At 41.8% G+C, this 20,425-nt stretch overlaps 1 protein-coding gene across 1 annotated transcript; it reads right to left on the bottom strand.

Moving 5' to 3' along the window:
- Positions 1–9,608: 9,608 nt before the first annotated feature.
- LOC130201619 (uncharacterized) lies at positions 9,609–19,484 on the bottom strand. The gene is made up of 8 exons (XM_056426694.1): positions 19,332–19,484; positions 19,032–19,094; positions 18,680–18,845; positions 18,300–18,386; positions 16,785–17,135; positions 16,152–16,340; positions 13,400–13,523; positions 9,609–11,117 (listed from the first exon to the last, which is right to left on the bottom strand). Exons 1-8 carry the CDS (start codon positions 19,482–19,484, stop codon positions 10,028–10,030), a joined length of 2,223 nt encoding a protein of 740 aa, XP_056282669.1. The 3' UTR covers positions 9,609–10,027.
- Between the last annotated feature and the right edge of the window lie 941 nt (positions 19,485–20,425).

The following is a 20,425-nucleotide window of genomic DNA, read 5'->3' as shown; positions in this document are numbered from 1 at the left end:
AATAGATGGACAGACCTACATTACTGACACAACACAACTCCTCATACACCATGTACTATTTAATACACAGATGGCAGCGCAGGCTGTGTGTGCTTGTGTGTTTCTGTTATACTTTAATTACAGAAAAAGACATTATGGAGAAGTTGTGGGAATATAATTATGGTAACCACTATACATTGTGTGATACCGATGCCTTACAGGGATGTTATTTTTCCAGGATTGAGGAAGTGGCATCGCAGTACTTTTAAAAAGAAGAAATCTTTTTTCTTCCTGCAAGTTTAATTTTCCAAATGGCGGGGTTTTTAAATCTGGGATTGCTCGGATAATTTCTGTTTATTACAACTTGGGTTTTGCCGTAAATCTTCTTGCCACATTTCTCTAGGTTCTGAAAACATTTTACTCACCTGAGCAATAGCTGAGATCTGGAGAGATATGAAAAACCTACAACAAATGACAAGAAACATTAACAGTCAGACAGGTTGTAGATAAGAAAGCAGTTATGTTTCAACTGGAATGTCCCTGATTGAACAAACAATACAAAAATAAAGAAAATCCAACAGGGTTTGGAGTCGGGTTTCTTGACCTTGTTTCTTTTTAGCGATGTTATCAGTTTTAATTAACTTGCTATTTACAATTTTTATATTACCAGTAGGAACCAGGTTCTATTGAACTATCATTTCATATTTGTAATGTAATTAGTTGCAGTTTCTGTCCACTTGGGGGCGGTAGAACAAGTTGTAATCACAACATTAACATATTATCACCTTGTACAGTGGTTATTGCTAACCTTTTGGTTAACAGTTGCATGATTACACAGTTATCAGACACAGATCAACATCTTTTACCTTAGTTTTGGACTCTTGAGAAAATCCTCTGCCTCTTTAGCAGCTGAAAGCTCCACTTGTTCAGTTGGTCGCTAACTCTGTCCGTCGGACAGATATCGATTATTGCAGCTTTAAGCATTGTTCAGGGTTATTTTTGGACTGTTGTACATAAGAGATAAGTTATAAGACTTTCCAGATCTACACTACTGTTCAAAAGTTTGGGATCACTTAGAAATGTCCTTATTTTTCAAAGAAAAGCATTGTTTTTTTCAATGAAGATAACATTAAATCAATCAGAAATACACACTATACATTGTTAATGTGGTAAATGACTATTCTAGGTGGAAACGTCTGGTTTCTAATGAAATATCTCCATAGGTGTATAGAGGCCCATTTCCAGCAACTATCACTCCAGTGTTCTAATGGTGCATTGTGTTTGCTAATCGCCTTAGAAGACTAATGGATGATTAGAAAACCCTTGAAAACCCTTGTGCAATTATGTTAGCACAGCTGAAAACTGTTTTGCTGATGAGAGAAGCTATAAAACTGGCCTTCCTTTGAGCTAGTTGATTATTTGGAGCATCACATTTGTGGGTTCGATAAGACTCTCAAAATGGTCAGAAAAAAATAACTTTCATGTGAAATTCGCCAGTCTATTCTTGTTCTTAGAAATGAAGGCTATTCCATGCGAGAAATTGCAAAGAAACTGAAAATGTTCTCCAGCGGTGTGTACTACTCCCTTCAGAGAACAGCACAAACGGGCTCTAACCAGAGCAGAAAGAGAAGTGGGAGGCCCCGGTGCACAACTCAGCAAGAAGACAAGTACATTAGAGTCTCTAGTTTGAGAAATAGACGCTTCACAGGTCCTCAACTGGCAGCTTCTTTAAATGGTACCCGCAAAACGCCAGTGTCAACGTCGACAGTGAAGAGGCGACTCCGGGATGCTGGCCTTCTAGGCAGAGTGGCAAAGAAAAAGCCATATCTGAGACTGGCCAATAAAAAGAAAAGATTGGTTTGGGCAAAAGAACACAGGCATTGGACAGAGGAAGATTGGAAAAAGGTGTTATGGACAGATGAATCCAAGTTTGAGGTGTTTGGAGCATGGTGGAGGTAATGTGATGGTCTGGGGCTGCTTTGGTGCTGGTAAAGTGGGAGATTTGTACCAGGTAAAAGGGATTTTAAATAATAAGGAAGGCTATCACTCCATTTTGCAACACCATGCCATATCCTGTGGGCAGCGCTTGATTGGAGCCAATTTCCTCCTCCAACAGGACAATGACCCAAAGCACACCTCCACATTGTGCAAGAACTATTTAGGGAAGAAGCAGGCAGCTGGTCTGCTGTCTGTAATGGAGTGGCCAGCACAGTCACCAGATCTCAACCCCATTGAGTTGTTGTGGGAGCAGCTTGACCGTATGGTCCGCAAGAAGTGCCCATCAAGCCAATCCAACTTGTGGCAGGTGCTTCAGGAAGCATGGGGTGACATTTCAACAGATTACCTCAACAAATTAACAGCTAGAATGCCAAAGGTCTGCAATGCTGTAATTGCTGCAAAAGGAGCATTCTTTGACGAAAGCAAAGTTTGAAGAAAAAAATTAATACTTCAAATACAAATCATTATTTCTAACCTTGTCAATGTCTTGACAATATTTTATATACATTTTGCAACTCATTTGATAAATAAAAGTGTGAGTTTTCATGGAAAACACGAAATTGTCTGGGTGATCCCAAACTTTTGAACGGTAGTGTATGTGATATGTGAGTGGGTAGAATACACGGACACATTTGGCTGAAAGTCACCAGTTAACACGGTCACTGATTAAACAGAAACACCCGTCCCTTTGAAGCGGTCGTGATCTTTTCAGAATTCTGTAGAACTTGAGGCCACCCTTAAAAGCTTACATACATTTATGGATGGCTGGAGCAAACAAACTACTTATGTTGCTAACACACGTGATCATATAATTGATGACTTGGGCTGTAAAAGATTCCAATGATTGATTACTTCCCCGAGTACCATGCAGGGTTAGGACAACTGAGACCGACACCAAACAGCGAGTCACATTCCACCATCAAGTGTAGTCTTTATTTGTACATTAATGCATTTCAACAAGGCTTGGGAATACCGCACACAATAAGATTTCACATAAATCATCTTTAGCCACTAAAAAGTCCTCTCAGGTCTTAGTTCTTAATCATCACTAAACTTTAACAGTGATCAGCGTTTACATGAACAGGAAAGTATTACGCGTACGGCCTGATATTACTGAATTTTACAAAAGTCAGTGAAGGTGTAAAGTAATTTATCCTTAATATATCACAGTGAAACTAGATGCCTTGCCACAGTTTAATGCGAGCGGAAATCAAAAGATTATTTCATTTGATTAAAAATAGAAATACATTTGGCTCATTCTCTCATTTGGTCCACTGTGTGAGCTTTAAAGTTTAGTAAAGAGAACCAACATGGTGAGAAAATACTGTGTGTGCTTATTCCAATAGAAACCAGGTTTTCAATTGCTACACAGCACACTGCCAATTGTTTAATATATAATAGAGACAATCCCACACAGGTTACTTTTAGTGAACAGTGTCATGTAAGCTGCCTTTATTATGATGCACTCGGTGGACGACCAGTTAGTTTTATAAATACCACGGCCGTGGCCCCTTTTCTACAACTAGAAGCAATCTGCTTCAAACAGCTCCCCCACACATGAGCATGAGATACCAGCGCTGGCTGAGAACCACTAAGAAACTGCCCCGAGTCCGACGGTGGAGCTGGAGGGGCGGCTCTCTGCTCTGCTAAACTTGATCTGCAGCCATGTTCCAATGCAATCTTTCATATAGAACAACAAGAAGGAGGTACGAGATTGTCTCTCATAACACATACACCCGGCTCCATGTCTTTCTATTGCTTATATGTGAAATGTGGGTTGAATGTGTCCAAACTGGCCACTTCCAAATAAGAGCTCACTGTGTCATGTTTCTAAAACTAACATTTCACCCACAGATCCATATATGTGTAAGACTGGATTACAAGCAAAGCCAGAGCGTGACACAGGACCCCAAAGGACCTCAAAGGACCGCAAAGGGTTCAATGTGTGTCAAAGGACTTTGGTAAGTTGATTGATTTCCGATTTGTTGGCACCACTAAAGTTGAATACCAAATAAGGAAAGGTCCTTCATTACAAACTCATTTTGAGATCTATTTTATTAGTCGATGCCATCTTTGCCATGGCCAGTGAGAATTCTCCATTCTGATTGGCGGGTGTGGATTAACATTTAGTCGGCGTACCGTGGAACCAGACACGCAGGTGCTTGTTGCCATTCTCTTGTATGCAGTTGCTGAGGATAAACCATTTGCTGGACGGTCAGTAAATCCCTCTAAATAATAGGCCTGCCCGCTGGTGGAGCAGAAAATGCCTCCATCTCTATTTCTACATGTGTTAAATACAAAAGCTGCAATGTGTAGAGCATTCGCAGCTGTTTGAAGGCCCCTTTGTTGGAGCTGTGCAGAGGGACACAAATTAAATGACTTTTGCCGTTGGGTAATTAGTAAAGTTTTGCTTTCTGAGTGAGTTATGAGGAATTGAATTCCAGATATTCCACTAATGTAACGGACTTCGCGGAACAAATTCCTGCAAGAAATGTTGATTCATAAAGCTGGTTCACCGTGTCACCGTGTCCTCGCAGCCCACTGCTTCATGTTCTGAAATGGGGGACTTTCAACAAGGACTTGCGGTGCTATTGGTTGTTATAGCAATAATAATTTATAGTCAATGCATTTCGACATGGTTAATAAAAGGTGCTAAATAGGTCATTCCGAGCACTTCTTCTGTATTGCCGCTGCAGGTCTCTCAACATGGTGAAAATTCTTGTCATTCGCAACCATTCGCGTCTGTACATAGACTTTGCATGGGATCTACTCGCGCAAAAAATTCTCAACGCTTTTGGTGTGAATGCAGCATAAGTTGATGCTCTGAATATTTATAGTGAGGATGTGAGAGCGGCGGTCATTTTCAACCCTCATCAGTCATCAGTTCAGTCCTGGTTAACATTCACTTCCAAAGACCTACTGACAATCTTGCAGCTTTAAAAAAAAAAAAGATGCATGCAAATCAAGCATGTAATTCTTCTATGGTGGAAAATCAAATAATCATAATTCCATCACTAAACCAGAGGGCTCCAACAAATCCTGCTGGTTTACACAGAGCCTCATCTGTCAGGATAAGGACTGGCAAAGCATTTCATGTGTAGAATGGCAGTCAAAGCAGCACAAGGCAACAGTTCTAAAATAGCACGACTACACCTGCTTCAAGAGCAATTTGCTCTCCAGGGCATAACTTCCCACACACAACCTTTCATAACCACATCAAAACAATAATTATTATGGTGCCACGTTGCCGTTGTCACATTTGCAAAAAGTTATGAGAAATTCGATAGCACTGTGCTCTCTTCGAAAGGTGTCCACATGTGTCATTTTAACATCAGTAACTGATGACCACATTTATTTTGAGACAATAGCATCAACAACAAAACCACTGCTGGGATGATTGACCAGCCTCCACACTGCATATTACATTTGGTGTAACTGACAGGCATTCAGGGGAAGATCTTCTGAAGCTAAATGTGTCACATGTTCTCACTGTGACAAATGGTGGAAGGGAGTGAGCGCAAAGTGATAAGAAATAAAACTCCTCTTCAACATGTTTATTCTCTTCAGTAAAGCCAAAAATGCCACAAGAGAAAAAGCTAAGGGGATTATGGGAGATGAAGTCACTTGCACTAAATATACCACCTGCGTGAGACAAAGGCTATCAATCATCTCAACCAAGGTCTTATTGTTTTTGGCAATTTTAATAATGTAACAGCAGATCCTCTAAATGAGTGTAAGACTGCATTTACGATGAGCATTTGGCTGTATAAATACAATTAAACTCAACCATTTGTATACACATCACTCAGGCAACACTTTCCACTTGTGAAACACAGATTATACATAGCATGTATCTGCAAGCATATTGCTCAATTATTACATTCACATTTTTAAAATCAAAATGATAAATAAAAACAATTTATTCAAATTAAATGTTCTTACGAAATCCTTTCATATATATAAATATATATTTATATATATATATAAAATAACTACATTCCCATTTTTTAACTCAAAATGATAAATAAAACAATTTCTTTAAATTAAATGTTATTACGAAATCCTTTCATATATATATATATAAATATATATATATATAATAACTACATTCACATTTTTTAAATCAAAACGATAATACAATTTATCTAAATTAAATGTTATTACTAAAACCTTTCATATATATACAGGACTGTCTCAGAAAATTAGAATATTGTGATAAAGTTCTTTATTTTCTGTAATGCAATAAAAAATAAAAAAAATATTAAAAGAATAAAAGGCTTGCAATATTTCAGTTGATTTGTAATGAATCCAGAATGCATGACATTTTTGTTTTTTTAATTGCATTACAGAAAATAAAGAACTTTATCACAATATTCTAATTTTCTGAGACAGTCCTGTATATATATATATATATATTCATATATATATTTATATATAATAATTATCACTATAACTATCTCAATGTTTCAAAATAAATAAATAAATTAATTGTTAAATACACTTTAATGTTGGATGTGAATGTAAAATACATTATATACTTAAGAGCAGGTATTAAAGGGAGGCATTACATGGGGAAAGAAGTGTAATTAGGTATAAGGCTTGAGACACATTGACATTGTTCGATCTTTTAAAGTAGATAACTCAATAGCAGACAATTCTTTTCTCCAACGGTAATAATGTTCATGTGTTTATGGTAACTGAATATATTAAATGCAGTTGAAAGAGTCAAATCATTGAGAATGCCTCATTGGTGAACTACATTTCAAGATAGATTTTCGTTGTAGTAGTGTATATCCTGTACAGTACATTCAATAGAATAAATAAAACCCACGAAACTATTCAGATTTATTATTTAGATAGAGAATAACGTGAACGTGTTACGAATAAATCAACCCTGTGTTTAACAATTTGACTTTTGACCCATTATGAATGACACTGTGCATCTCTGCATATCTTACCCAAGAGTCAGTGGCAGTGTTTCCACATCATTTCAACCTGTAGGTTTCTGTTTCTGAGGCTCACACTGTCTCAAATTTACAATCTGCAAGATCTCCGTTTCCATCTCTTTGGCGACGCCAATGGCGAAAAGCAGTAATTGCAGGCGTGTTTTTTAATCTCACATTCCCAAAGACCCAAACAGCGTCCGCTTTGGATGTTTCTAGGGAATGTCACCACGGACACCCAGTACATAATGCTGCAGATGGACGGGCTTTTCATCAGTGGGCCATAGGTTCAGTCACCATTGTGTTGGCTTATCCGTCAACAGACAGTGACTGAGGAGATATTTATTCCAATGAAAACTTTGAGATAATTACTTTAAATTGATTATATATGTTAATGAGTAGGCTAGTCTAAGAAAATGCAACAATGAGCTCATCTTTTATGCGGCCTTTAGTAGATCACAAGAAGGCAATGGCAGCAGCTAGATGCAAAATTCAAAATTTACAGACAAAAAATCGGTCGTTGTTCCATTCTCTTCTTCTTCTATTGGCAACAAACTCAGCTTGAGGCGATGGAAGCTCCTCCCACAAGAAAAAGAAAAACATTTCCTTCACAAATCAACCCGAAGACGAGGACGAGGACGAGGACGACGATGAAGAGGGTCTATAGGTCTCGCCCCCCCTCAGTTCCGAGAACCCTACCAATGATGTCGCTTCCTTCTCTTTCTCCTTCCTGCTTCCTGTGCAGACGGACCTCTGGGCTGGTCTAAACTGCCACGTCACCTTCTTTGCTGACTGATCTGCCGATGTTGCCCGTTTCACCGGCGAAGTGACGTGCTGGGTCACCGCGGGACCGGCCGCTGTATCTGCCGCGCCGGTGGTCACCCCGGTGCCCTCCCCTGCATTGTCGTTGTTGTTTTCCTCTTCCTGCTCCTTGAAGAGCTCACTCAGCACTTCGGCTTCGGTGGTTTCTCCGAACAAGTCCCAGCCCGGCTCCGCAGGCGGCCGCTTGGACCGCCCGACGTCGGAAGATTTGTTCCCAGCAGCAAAGAGCCTGGGATCTGAGTCGGACAGGTCCGAGTCCCAGTCGCTGTCGCCTGCCACCGAGCCACAACCCAGCACTGACAGATCGACAGGGTCGGATCCTGAACTCTCTGAGTCTGTCTCCCTGGAAAAACACAGACAAAATTTGGGTGGAATAATTGAACCACATTAATCCACTATTGGATTATAGTGACCAAAGTAATCACAGGCATCTAGACCCTCGACTATCTTTTCTTCAAACAATTCAAAGTAGTGTTCTAGTATCTACATTCTTCTATTTATTAGAATGGTGTTAAAATTACTGCTTTTAAAATTGCAACATAAAATCAAGACTGTCACAGGCATATCTTTACATTAGAAAAATTACATAATTACTAGTGCTAATATTACATACTGAGATGACTGATGGTTGTGAATCAAAGCATGGAAATGGATTTTAAAAAACGAGCATCAAACACAATATCCTGCATTCTGGAAATAGTTATGTGTTTAATTTTGGAAAAGAAAACAAAAAATGCTGGCAGCAAGTGAGAAGTAAAAACATAACTATAATTAGCATAGCATTGCGTAACGCACCTCACCTTATCTTAGCGTAACATAAAGTAATGCAAGATTACATTACATTTGATCAAAGCAACTTACAATCATACACCGTAGACACAGCTACAGGGAGCAATTCAGGCTGAAGTATCTTCCTCAAGGACACATTGACTAGCCAAGGTCTGAACCAGTGATCCTCTGATTGAAAGACGGACCTGCTAACCACCGACCCATCATCGCCCTGAATACGCCTCCATCCAAGGAAATCGCCTTGATGGAATAAAACTCAGTGTCCACACAAATGTAACTTCAGCCCCTCTGATGACGTGCCAGACTGCACACCTGACTACCAGTCAGCTGTCTCATTGATAGCCGCCAGTTTCAAGCGGTTTATATGCAGAGAGACATGCCGCTTTAGGAAATAAGGACAGAGGCCTGGACTTTAGTGACCTCATGGCTGGTCTGCTATAAAAACCGTAGACCCCCAATGGGGTCTGGGGTCTTTATTGCTATAAAAAACAAGCAAATATATATATATTATATTGCACATCAAATTAAACAGGCATTTAAAATAACTCAAAGAAAAAACTTCAATAATCATAAATATAAGATTATCATAATTCGGCCCACTCAACATGTTTCCGGAGGCAGCGGCCCTTAGCTGGTTGCTATCAGAAAAAGCCTGCTAGCAAAAAGTCCAACCATTAAAACACATTTTTGCTGGTAAATCCACACTGATGTATGCTCTACCTCTACTCTGTGCCTCATTCAACTTCTCTGGACATGCAGAGGTAACATGTGACCAGGTGTAGGGAAGTTACTTTAGCCTATCAGATTTTACATTTCACAAATCGCACCTTTCTGGATTCTATTGTTAATAGTCTTGGTTCATAGCCCTCAATTCTACTGGCTCTGACGTTTCCAAAGAGGTCTCGCTTTCTGAAATGGACCAATCCCCCGCTGAGTTACTTCTTGTTTTTTATGGGAAAATATAGTTTTATGAATATTTTTTTTTTTTTACAATAAAAGTTGCAAAATGCTGTATTTGGATATATTGAACACCATGAGAACATACAAGTGAAATATATGGTTTGGTACATGAGAAAAGTCAAATCCATAATGTGCCAAAATGTCCATTTTGGAGACCTCAAACTGGAGAGTCAAACTTTGCAGAGAGAATGTGCACATATTGTCCTATGATTTGTGAGAGTTTTAAACCTTTTAACTGCCTCATTCCAATTAGATAATCATCATGAAAGTGTTTTTTTTCAATTCAGACTTGAAATTTATATATTTTTGCCCTGTGCCATCTTTATTTACTCTTAACCAGTCAAATATAGACTGATATGTAAGGTAAAAATCTAAAAATGATTAAAATATCCCTCGTGGTTGTGGGTATGCAATTTTTGGAGCAGAGGCCTAAAAATAGCTTGGTGATTAAAAGGTTAAATATTGGTAGATTGAATTATGTCCTCCCAAAATATTGCAAACCTAGGCTCCCTTGATGCCTATTCAAAGTGCTCCTTCTAACACCTCAGTGCCCCCCGTCCTAGATGGCAGTTCTCCCCTCCCCGGTTCAAAACATGAACGTCTGACGTCTGAATGTTTTCCAGAACCTTTTCCAGGGCCTCCCCGAACATCGAACAATGGAATGCACTAGAGCAACAGTGAACACACACACACACACACACACACACACACACAAAATACACGTACCTGCCGCTGTAGGGTGTGGTTCCTGCAGGGCCCAGTAGGAGGCAGGCTGGAGCGGCCAGGTAGACGAAGCTGTCAGTGCACAGGAAGTCTCCTTCCTCTGGTTTTTGTGGGGCAGGATGAGTCGGCTTGGCAGTCCATTCTGTATTTGACTGGTCGAGGTGTGTTTTCATGCTTTCTGATTGGTGCTGCGCAATGTCGTGTTTTATACCATAGCTGGGGACTTCTGTCAGTGAGGCGACTTCACCCTGGGAGGAGGCAGGCCTTGTGGACACGGCAAGGTAAACAAAGCTGTCCGATTGGACAAAGGGATCTAAGTCCCCGCAGTCTAGTCCGGAGCTTCTGATTGGCTTCTGATAGGGATCTAGAAGGTGTTGGATTGGTTGTTTTGAGGGAGACAGGGGAAGAGGGAAGTCGCTTCCCATGAGGGTCACTTGTTTCCTGGGTGGTGCCTCTTCACTGTGTGGAGTATTTAAAGTTCTGGAGCCCTCGATGTTTGTCTGGTCCAGTTGGGTCCTAATGATTGAAACCGTTCCTATCTTACCAACCCTCCTTACACTCTCATTTTTCCCTCTGTCACCATCTCTCCCCGTCTGTCCATGCACTGCCTCCTCTCTCCCGCCATCACCTCCTACGTCCTCGTGCGCGGAGGTGTCGAGAAGAGACGGGTAGCACCACTGTAGCTCCGCCCTCTCCTCCCTCCCCCACCCCTTCAACCCGCCGCCCTCGTCCCCGTCTTTCTCCAGCGACGTGCTGCTGCTGCCCAGGTCAGAGCCGCTGATCGGCTGGTCGCTGTCAGAGCCCGCCTCCTCCTGGCTCTGGTTGGATAAGGAGAGGAAGACGCCACTGGAGTCGGACTCCAGCGTTAGGTTGGAGTCTGGAGAGCTGTCCTCCTTAGTGGAGCTAGAAAAAAGACAAGGCCGTCAAATGACTTCTGCATCCCCATGAGCCTCCTGACATATAATGCTCTCTCTCTCTCTATCACTGATGCCTTCAGACTTGTCATAACCTACTTTTTCAAGGTCAAGGTTATCGATTTGTCTTATAGTTCCCCTGCAATCTCTGATTTGAATACAAACTCAGAATGGATGAAGGACACTCCAATATGGATACATAAGCCCTCTAATTTATTTGAGGAGGAGGTGCTTTCACGCCTATTTCATTTGGTTAAAATAAAAAATGTTAACGAATATAATTGTTTTAATTGATCATTTTATAAATATAATTGTTTTAATTGATGATTTTATAAATACAATTGTTTAAATTGATGATTTGTGTATGAATGTTCTCCAGATGAATCTGCCACATGTAGAAACAGATCACTTAAAGTTGGATTTTTTTGTTAAGCGAATATCCCGTCCCGGTCTGCGAGCTGTCAGTTCCCCGTGAGAGCTGACAAACAATCTGGTGTCTACAGCTGGAAGTGGGAAAACAACAAAAGGACCGGGACCAAGCCACACGACAATATTCAAGCCGATCAAGAACATGATCAGGACAGGGGGAAATGTGGAGTGGCAGTGGGAGCGATCTGGATTTGTTTGGGTGTTAAGTTTAAATACAGCGTGAACAGGTTCATAGTGATCACCTACATTGATCGAAAAGCTTGAACAGAATCAATCCTATACAAATGCTGTTCAATTATTAAATGGCCTCCATCGCGATGCCTCCTGCCTGGTGGGCCGACCTCCTGCTGATGCCCCCTCCCCCTCTCCTCTCTTCCTCCTTCTGTTTCATGGATTGTGGAAATCTGGATCGTGGTCCATGCCAACTACTAATTATTCATACATTTCTGTCATATTCATTAAATGTTGTAAATCTATAACGCTGTTCTTCTGTACACATGACATCTACTGCGTCTGTCCATCCAGGGAGAGGGATCTTCCTGTTGCTCTCCTTTTTTCCCCCTGAAAGTTTTTTTGGGGGAGTTTTTCCTGATCTGATGTGAGGTCAGGGATGTCGTATGGATACAGATTGTAAAGCCACTGAGGCAAATTTGTCATTTGTGATTTTGGACTGACACTAGTCCAGTGCAGTGTCTGTTTCATTACTTCTTATTCATGTAGAAATTCTACTAATGTCAATTTGATGTAAAACATTTTTAAATGCGTTTCTAATAGTCATCTACTTTTACTAATATCATTTGACCCGGAAAGACGTGATCGCTGTAAGCAGTTTCCACTATATAATAATAATAATTATATATATATATATATATACAGGACTGTCTCAGAAAATTAGAATATTTTGATAAAGTTCTTTATTTTCTGTAATGCAATTTAAAAAAAACAAAAATGTCATACATTCTGGATTCATTACAAATCAACTGAAATATTGCACGCCTTTTATTTATTTTTATATTGCTGATTATGGCTTACAGCTTAAGAAAACTCTAAAATCCTATCTCATAAAATTTTAATATTTCCTCAGACCAAGTAAAAAAAATGATTTATAACAGCTGAGTGTTTGTCAAGGCTCAGGAAACCCTTGCAGGTGTTTCGAGTTAATTAGACAATTCAAGTGATTTGTTTAATACCCTACTAGTATACTTTTTCATGATATTCTAATATTTAGAGATAGGATATTTGAGTTTTCTTAAGCTGTAAGCCATAATCAGCAATATTAAAAGAATAAAAGGCTTGCAATATTTCAGTTGATTTGTAATGAATCCAGAATGCATGACATTTTTGTTTTTTTAATTGCATTACAGAAAATAAAGAACTTCATCACAATATTCTAATTTTCTGAGACAGTCCTGTATTATATAACAATCTTTCACCAGAATCGCTGACCCCACCTTTAATAAACAAATTATAGCATTTAAATTATTGCAATGGGTCAGCTGGACTCAAATTAACCAATAGCATTGAATTTAGTAAATAAGTCAATGCTAGGGAAAATTGGAGTAAACTAACCAATTCTGAAATGACTTTGAAAACCTTATTTATGCTGTTATATTTGTGACATTAATAAATCTATTTCAATCGCACCAAGATTGTTTACCATCTTTCTTGTCTATCTTTTCTACTATGCTGCTGCACAACAATTTACTTTGGAATGAATGATGTAATAACTTATCTTTGAATTGATTCGAACTGTTGATCCAAAGTCATTGTGGCCCTGTGAACTTGAAAACCCCGTCTAGAGGTAACTTTGATCACATTTCCAGTGCACCTTAGCTGCATTACCTTGTGCCAACAGTGGAAGTTCCTGCAGATTTGGTTGACCAGTCCACATGAGGTCTGTCTGTGTCTGTGACAGGTGAGGCCATAGCACTGAGCTCCAAACTGACCTGGGATCTGCTCACCACTCCTGGAAAATATAGCACAGATTCAACACAGTTAAAAGATGAGATTTGGGAGCTATAATCTTCTGGTCAATCTGTAGGATATTTAATCACAGCCAGTGCCAGGGCTCTCAAGTTTTGAAGACAGGCAAGAGTGACATTTCCATCAGCACCCCCCCCCCCCCCCCACAGAACGAAATTTTTGGATATCAGTCAGTCGCGCGCAATTTCAGGATGCTTTATTTTCATTGGTTGCTGGATTAAATCTTACCCAGATACAACAGATACAGTTTTTTTTCTCATTGGCTATTGTGTAGCCCATTTCTCATGGTGAGGGCAGCGTGGCCAGCTCATGTTTGCGCGCTGCGGCACATTTAAACATTAAATAGCCGAGAGTTTTTTTCAGCGTGAGAAATACGATGTGTGGCGGGAGTGCGTGACTTAACACCGAAATGCGTGAGTCTCACGCTCAATGCGTGACACTTGAGAGCCCTGCAGTGCCGCTGCTAGCCATGTTGGTGCCCTAAGCATAACTCCTTCATGATGCCTATGTTTTAGGCAATATTATAATTATTATTATCATAATATAGCTATATTTATTTAAGTTGAGCTAAAGCATTTTTATGAACCTTGTGATATATAAAAACTAGGGCTGTGAAACAATTACAATTTTTAATCGGGTTAATCACAGGTTTCTGTGGATTAATCATGATTAATCACATATTACCGATATTCTCGGTATATTTTGTGAGAACATAGAGATTTATGACAAAAGACGGATATATACATTCTTCTATACAATGGTGCTGCAACTCAGCAGTTATTTAGCAGTTTTCTTCCATATGGAACATTAATACATCTTCATCCTAAACAGAATGTTTAACCCTCCTGTTACCTTTCGGGTCAATTTGACCCCATTCAATGTTTAATGTTGGTGTTCTTTGGGGTCAATTTGACCCCAGGCTGTTTTTCACTGTGTCAAACATATAAGAAATATCAACTTTTTTATTTATTTAAAGGGCTATTTAGGTAGTCAACAAACAAACATAAAGTACCTCACACTTAAACTTGGGAAGCAATATTAATTCTAATAATTTTCTGTAGGTTTTAATTGCTGGGGTCAAATTGACCCCGAGGGTAAAATATGGTAGTAAATGTAAAGGTAACAGGAGGGTTAAACAGAACATTTTTCTTGTTTGTCAACCATTAACTCCACCATGATACAATCTAAAGGCCTCTAGTCTTCCTCTAGCAGCTGCTGAGGCAAACTGACTGTGTGGGTTTTCTTCATGAACTGGGCCGTGATGAAAGGGACGGCGGGGACACCGCTGCAAAGCTGAAACCTCACCGGCCCGGACAGGTGGACAGATTGACAAGTGACTTTTTTTTTGCTCGGTCCCGATGCGCGCGCACGGAGCTCTGTGGCACGCGAGACGGAGATCGATAAGTGTTAACGCAACGCGAAGAGACAGAAATGACATGCTGCTGTGGAGATACGATCAACAACAGACGTTTAGTTTAATAAAAGAACAAAGACGTGCTATCGAGAACATGTCAGGGGGCGGGCCAATCTTTTTAATGTCATGCGATCTACCAACACTACGCCGCGATCGACTGGCAGGTCGCGATCGACGTGTTGAGACCCTGATCTACAGGAAGTAAAAGTCGTAACAAGGTTTCCGGAGGTGAACCTGCGGAAGGATCATTACCGATGAACAGCACGACCGTCTGCATGAGAGCGGACAGAGTTCAGATTGAAGTGGTGTATTGGAAGCTCATTTTGCAAGTGACTTTTTTTCGTCCCGTTGTACTCGCACACGCCGGCGTCCGAGCTCTGCGGCGCGTGAGACGGAGATCGGAGTCGTGTTAACGCGACACTAGAGACAGAATGACATGCTGCTGGAGAGATGACCAACAACAGACGGATTGGAAGCTCATTCTGCGCATGCGTTAAATGCGTAAAAAAAAAACTAGTTAAACCTGTAATTTAATTAACTGAGTTAACGCGTTATTTTTCACAGCACTAATAAAAACGTAAAAGGTATGCAGTATTATCTGCAACATAGCTTGCTCCCACATGGCTAACATTAGCTAAAAATGGGCAACCTCTATCATTACTGAAAGATGTAACTCTCTTTCTTCGTCACTCCAGATGAAAGATGTCTTCGTTGCTGCCATTGTTCTGCTACGTCACTAGAGTTAAGCTGCACCTCTGAAGATAGTCAGAGGTGCAGATAGTCAGTGGCGCTTCAGAACCAGGTTGAAGTGTATACATGCAACAGTATCCGGGTTTATTTCATAGTACTTTACCGAGCCTATTTAAGAATCTCATAGACAGTATAAGGGCATTAAAAAACAGGGATATAATAATATATTTATTCCTCTGATCCTTTCCATTGTGTTTTGTGATTTTTTTGGAATTAAGGTGGGTCCTGCATTGTTAACTGATTGTGTGCCCTTGTAGAGGACCACCATTAATAGTTTATAGTAGTTTACAGTATATATTTTGCTCAGTGGTCAGGTTTGGTTTTTCAAGCATAGGATTACTTGTTCATAGTCCCTAGGAAATGTAATATTATAAACTGTTAATGATATTCAATGTGTTATTCTGACTGAAAATAATATGGGAAGAAGTAAAACAATCAATTGTTTACCTGTGGAGACGACAGCTTTCTCCCTCTGCGGTCCAGGGTGTGTTTGGTACATGTCAGCTCTCTGTGGCTCCAGCAGTGATTGGTAGACATTCTGGGTGTCCCTGTGGGGCTTAGACAGGTCTAGGTGCTCCAGGTCAGAGTCCAGCTCCCTGGCTCTCCTTTCCAACTCTGTCAGGCTGAGCTCCGAGGCTGCCGAGGAAGGGGGATGAGAGCCCCCAAAGCCAATCGGAGGCCGGAGAAGAGGCCAACGTTGCAGGGAGCCCGAGAAAGAATCTGTATCACCAACTCCAACCTCTCCCCCTTTCTCCCAGCCATCCTCCCACAAAGTATCGACCATGTCAAGGACAGTGTCCCAACCCTCTATCCCCTCTTCCTCTCCAAATGTGCCTCCTTCTTCCTCCTCCGCTTGACTTTCTTCTTTCTTTGATTTAGCCACCAACTTCTTCTCCAACTCTTGTACCTGCCGCTCTTGTATTCCATCCTTAGTCGTTATTCCTCTAACCTCTTTCCCCCCAATAATTTCGATATCCCTTGCCTTTTTCACATCTTCCTTTATGTTTACATACTCTTGCACCTTCACTTCAACCCTTCTCTCTGACTTTTCTCGTTTGGTTTCCTCCGCCAACTTCTCACTGATAGTAACCACAACTTTTTCCTTATCCAATTTCTCTTCCTCTTTCACTTTCTCTTCTCTGCTGTCCCTGTCTTGCTTCTCTTCCTTCCCTGTCCTCTCTTCTATCTCAGTCTTCTCCTTGCTCTGCTCCCTTTGTTTATCCTTGCTCCTGGATCTCATGGATTCCTCTTGTTCTCTGCAGACCCTCCAGTGCTCCAATTTCTGCTCCTTTAGGGAAGCCCTCCCAACCCCACTAGCCCCTAGTCCTAAATCCGGATGGGAGGGCTCTTTGAGTGAGCAGGATAGCGGGTTCTCTGAGAAGTGGCCTAGACGGGGGAGGAGGTGGGCATGAGGGCGCCTCTTCTCCAACGCTGAGAGAACAGAAGGGAGTGGGGGGAGAATAGGCAAGTTATGGAGTGCCCCGCCCTGCCGAACAGTCCTCTTTCTGACCATGATTCGTCGAGGCCAGGTAGACTCAATGCTCTCAGGGGGGCCTGTTGACTCAAGGTCTCCAAACCCTCTACTTAGTCGAGGGCTGAGGACACCTGGTCGGAGTCCTGTGGCTGTGCCAGGTCGAGACCTTGAGCTGGACTTGGATGATTTGGACTTGTGGGACTTGGAACCTCTTTCTACATGGCTAGATTTAATTTGATCAACGTCCAAAGGCTTTTTCTCAACCTGATCTGCAGGGACAGTATAATTTTTTCCCCCAGCCACAGTACTCATCTGGTCTTTATTTGTAGCCTTGTTGCTGTTCTGAGTTTCAATGACAACCCCAGTCTCAGTGTTACTTTTAGTCTCTGTTTCCTTACTGACAACAGCATCAAATACTTCCTTAGGCTTGGCTGTAGGAGCAAGCTTAACTTCTGTTTCAACTTGAGCTTCCACTCTTGACTCTGCTCCTGAACCAACCTCATTGCTAACGGTAGCTTCACCCCCAGTGTCTATTCCAGTCCTATTCTCCACCGGCTTTGAATTGGCTTTGGCCTCAACTTCTGCCTTAATCTCTGGCTTCATTCCCGAACCAGGTTCATCTCCAATCTCAACTTTATCTTCAGGCTCAATCCTGTTCTCATTGTTAGTCACAGTTGAAGGTATCGTCTCAGAATAAGGTTCTGCCTGAGCCACACCCCTTACATGTTTTTCTCCACTCCTTGTTCCTCCCCTGTGCCCTTCCTTGTTCACAACTGGAGCCATATTTTCTATTCTAATCCCAGACTGAACCTTTCCTTCCAGATCCCGTCCCCCTTGTTGTGTTTTCACCTCGGAACCCATTCTTGTTTCAGACCCATTTTTTATACTAGCCCTCGACCCGTTGTCATATTTGTTCCAACTTTCAACTCGATGGTGTTCTTGTATTCCAGCCCGGATTTCAGCCTCTGACATGTTTCCAATTCCAACTTCACTTATTAACCTCGGCCCACACCCAGATCTGCTGTCAACTAACACCAAACCCACACTCCCATTGTCAAACTTTGAAACCATACCCCCACCGCCACTTTCGGGGCCAACCTTAGACCCAGCTCTATTCCTACCCACAGCTGCCGTTCCCATTCTGGGGGCAGCACTGGGGGAGGGCTGGGGAGGCAACAGGGGTGTTGTGTCTGGAACCTGGTCGGACTCTAAAAACACAGAATCTCTGTCTGAACGCAGTGGAATTGGTCGACCATATCCAAAGGTCCCAAAAGTTGATGTTTCCCTCCTCTCCCTTTCTCTTGCCCTCTCTCTCTCCAGCCTCCCCCTCTCTCTCTCTCTTTCCCACTCACGCTGAGCCCACCCTCGCTCCATTTCTCTTTCTCTCTCCCTCTCCCACTCCCTTTCCCGCTCATTTCGGCCCCATCCTCCTCCTCGTTCCCTCATTTCCTGCTCAAGGTCATGAGCAGACAGTTGGACTAGGGGGGCACGGTAAGGAGACCGTCTAAGCTCTGGGGGTGGTGACAGTCTGAGGCTCTGGGTTTGGGAATAATGCCTCGGCTGGGTGGTGTGGGGAGGTGAACATCGCAAACTCTGAGACTGACTGGGGCGAGGTTTGGCAGGGGAGAAAAACACTGGTGTATGGTAACCAGAGGAGAGAGGTGAGCCTGAGAAGGGGGAAATGAGAGGGGATGTAAGAGAGGAGGACTGGCCCCCAGGGGGAGGGTATTGCCCAGGGTTCAGATACCCTCCTCCTCTGTCCATCATTTCGTTTGTAGTAAGCTCCAGACACTCCAGGTGTTTCGGAGGTGTTAAGACTTTCCAGGAATGGCGGCCATCTCTGCTCTTTGTACTGTCTCCATGGTGATGAGGGTGTTGGTGATGTTTCTTGGATGAGGAAGAGGACACTCCAGGGGCTGAGAATGATGAGACGGAGGGAGAAACTGATCGGTTGAAACATCCTGGTGAATGGCAGCCACTACCATCGACATCCTGAGCCCCGAGCTTCAGCGAATCGTAGATGACTCTTTCATCCAGTCGTCGAACAAACGAGGGGTTCGGAGTTAGAGAGCGGGGCTGCGGATCGAACATGTCAGCCGGAGACCTGCTAACTCTTAGGGAGCCGCTTGCAGAGTAGCTAAAACTCCCCTCACCTCCAAGGTCTCGCCTAGTGGACCCTCCTGGTTGATGGTGATGGCTGTCAATCTGCTGATTGATGCACATGGTATCGTAGATGGATCGTTGGGGTACGTAGCCGTCTCCATATCCTCCTTCCAGTCCCCCAGCTCGCCCTCCCACTCCCCCATCCCCAGGTTTCTCAAGGCAGCAAGAGCTCTTCCTGAAACACCCGGGACGGCTAAGAGGCTTGCCCATGATTGGTCGGATGGCTGATGGTGGGAGGGGTTGGTGGGAGACGCGTCTGTAGTTTGAAGAGTGAATTGTGAATTTGGTAGTTTTACTAATACAAAACAAATGTGCTGGCAAAAAGTATTTCTGAATCTGCCAGATGCATGGCAACTGGTTTTGAAGAGGTCATGGCAAAAAAAGAGAAATGTAAAAATGTAAAATTCATCAAAAGGTCTTGTTCTTTGATATTAAAATACTGAGGCATATTCCAACCTAGTGATTGTGTTGCAAAAAAACTATTTTTCAAAAGCTCCATGACATAAAAACAATGTGAAATATTCCTAGAAATTTAAGAAAAACATGAAAATATAAGACCAAATATGTCCATGTTTTTATGTCCACAGGGTTACTGTTCTTTACTCAACTTCTCTCCCACTCTCTTCCAAGCATGGCTGAATTGGTATTTATTCTGGTTGTTTATTGTTCTGGCTGTCCTTTTAGGGCCAATTAAGTCCTTATCCAGTGGAGCGTTAGTCAGTCAGACACAAAGCCACTGAGTGCAGTGGATGCAGCATCGAATCCAGTCAAGGCTTCTCCTCATTCTGGCTGTATTTGTTGATTTCCAGAGTCTGTCTGTGGAAAACAAAGCAAACAACAAAAGATCTGTATGGGATACATCTTGAAAAAGTCTCTCTATGAATATTAATATTGCATATTTAATATATTCAAGATATTAGTTAACAATCACTGATATCATTGCATGTACAACTAGAATGGGCACTCGGTAGAGTGCATACCTTCGCATATCACAAGATTGGGCATTGAATTATGAACATTTTGGCATTAGTTGCATGCCAATTGGACAAAAATGTATCATGCTATGGTAAAAAAAGATGTTGAC

Source organism: Pseudoliparis swirei, chromosome 11, assembly GCF_029220125.1.
Source record: "Pseudoliparis swirei isolate HS2019 ecotype Mariana Trench chromosome 11, NWPU_hadal_v1, whole genome shotgun sequence".
NCBI lineage: Eukaryota > Metazoa > Chordata > Actinopteri > Perciformes > Liparidae > Pseudoliparis > Pseudoliparis swirei.
Note: the sequence above shows the minus strand (reverse complement) of the source record. Positions and strands in the feature narration are given on the sequence as shown.

Excerpts from the sequence above, each read along its gene's own strand:
- LOC130201619 (XM_056426694.1), bottom strand. The coding sequence starts at position 19,484 with ATGGGGGAGTGGGAGGGCGAGCTGGGGGACTGGAAGGAGGATATGGAG. Across the intron at positions 19,095-19,331 it reads CACTAGGCGAGACCTTGGAG|CCCCTGGAGTGTCCTCTTCC; the intron begins GTGAGGGGAGTT and ends CATCATTCTCAG. Across the intron at positions 18,846-19,031 it reads CCCTCATCACCATGGAGACA|GCTCACCTCTCTCCTCTGGT; the intron begins GTACAAAGAGCA and ends CCCCCTTCTCAG.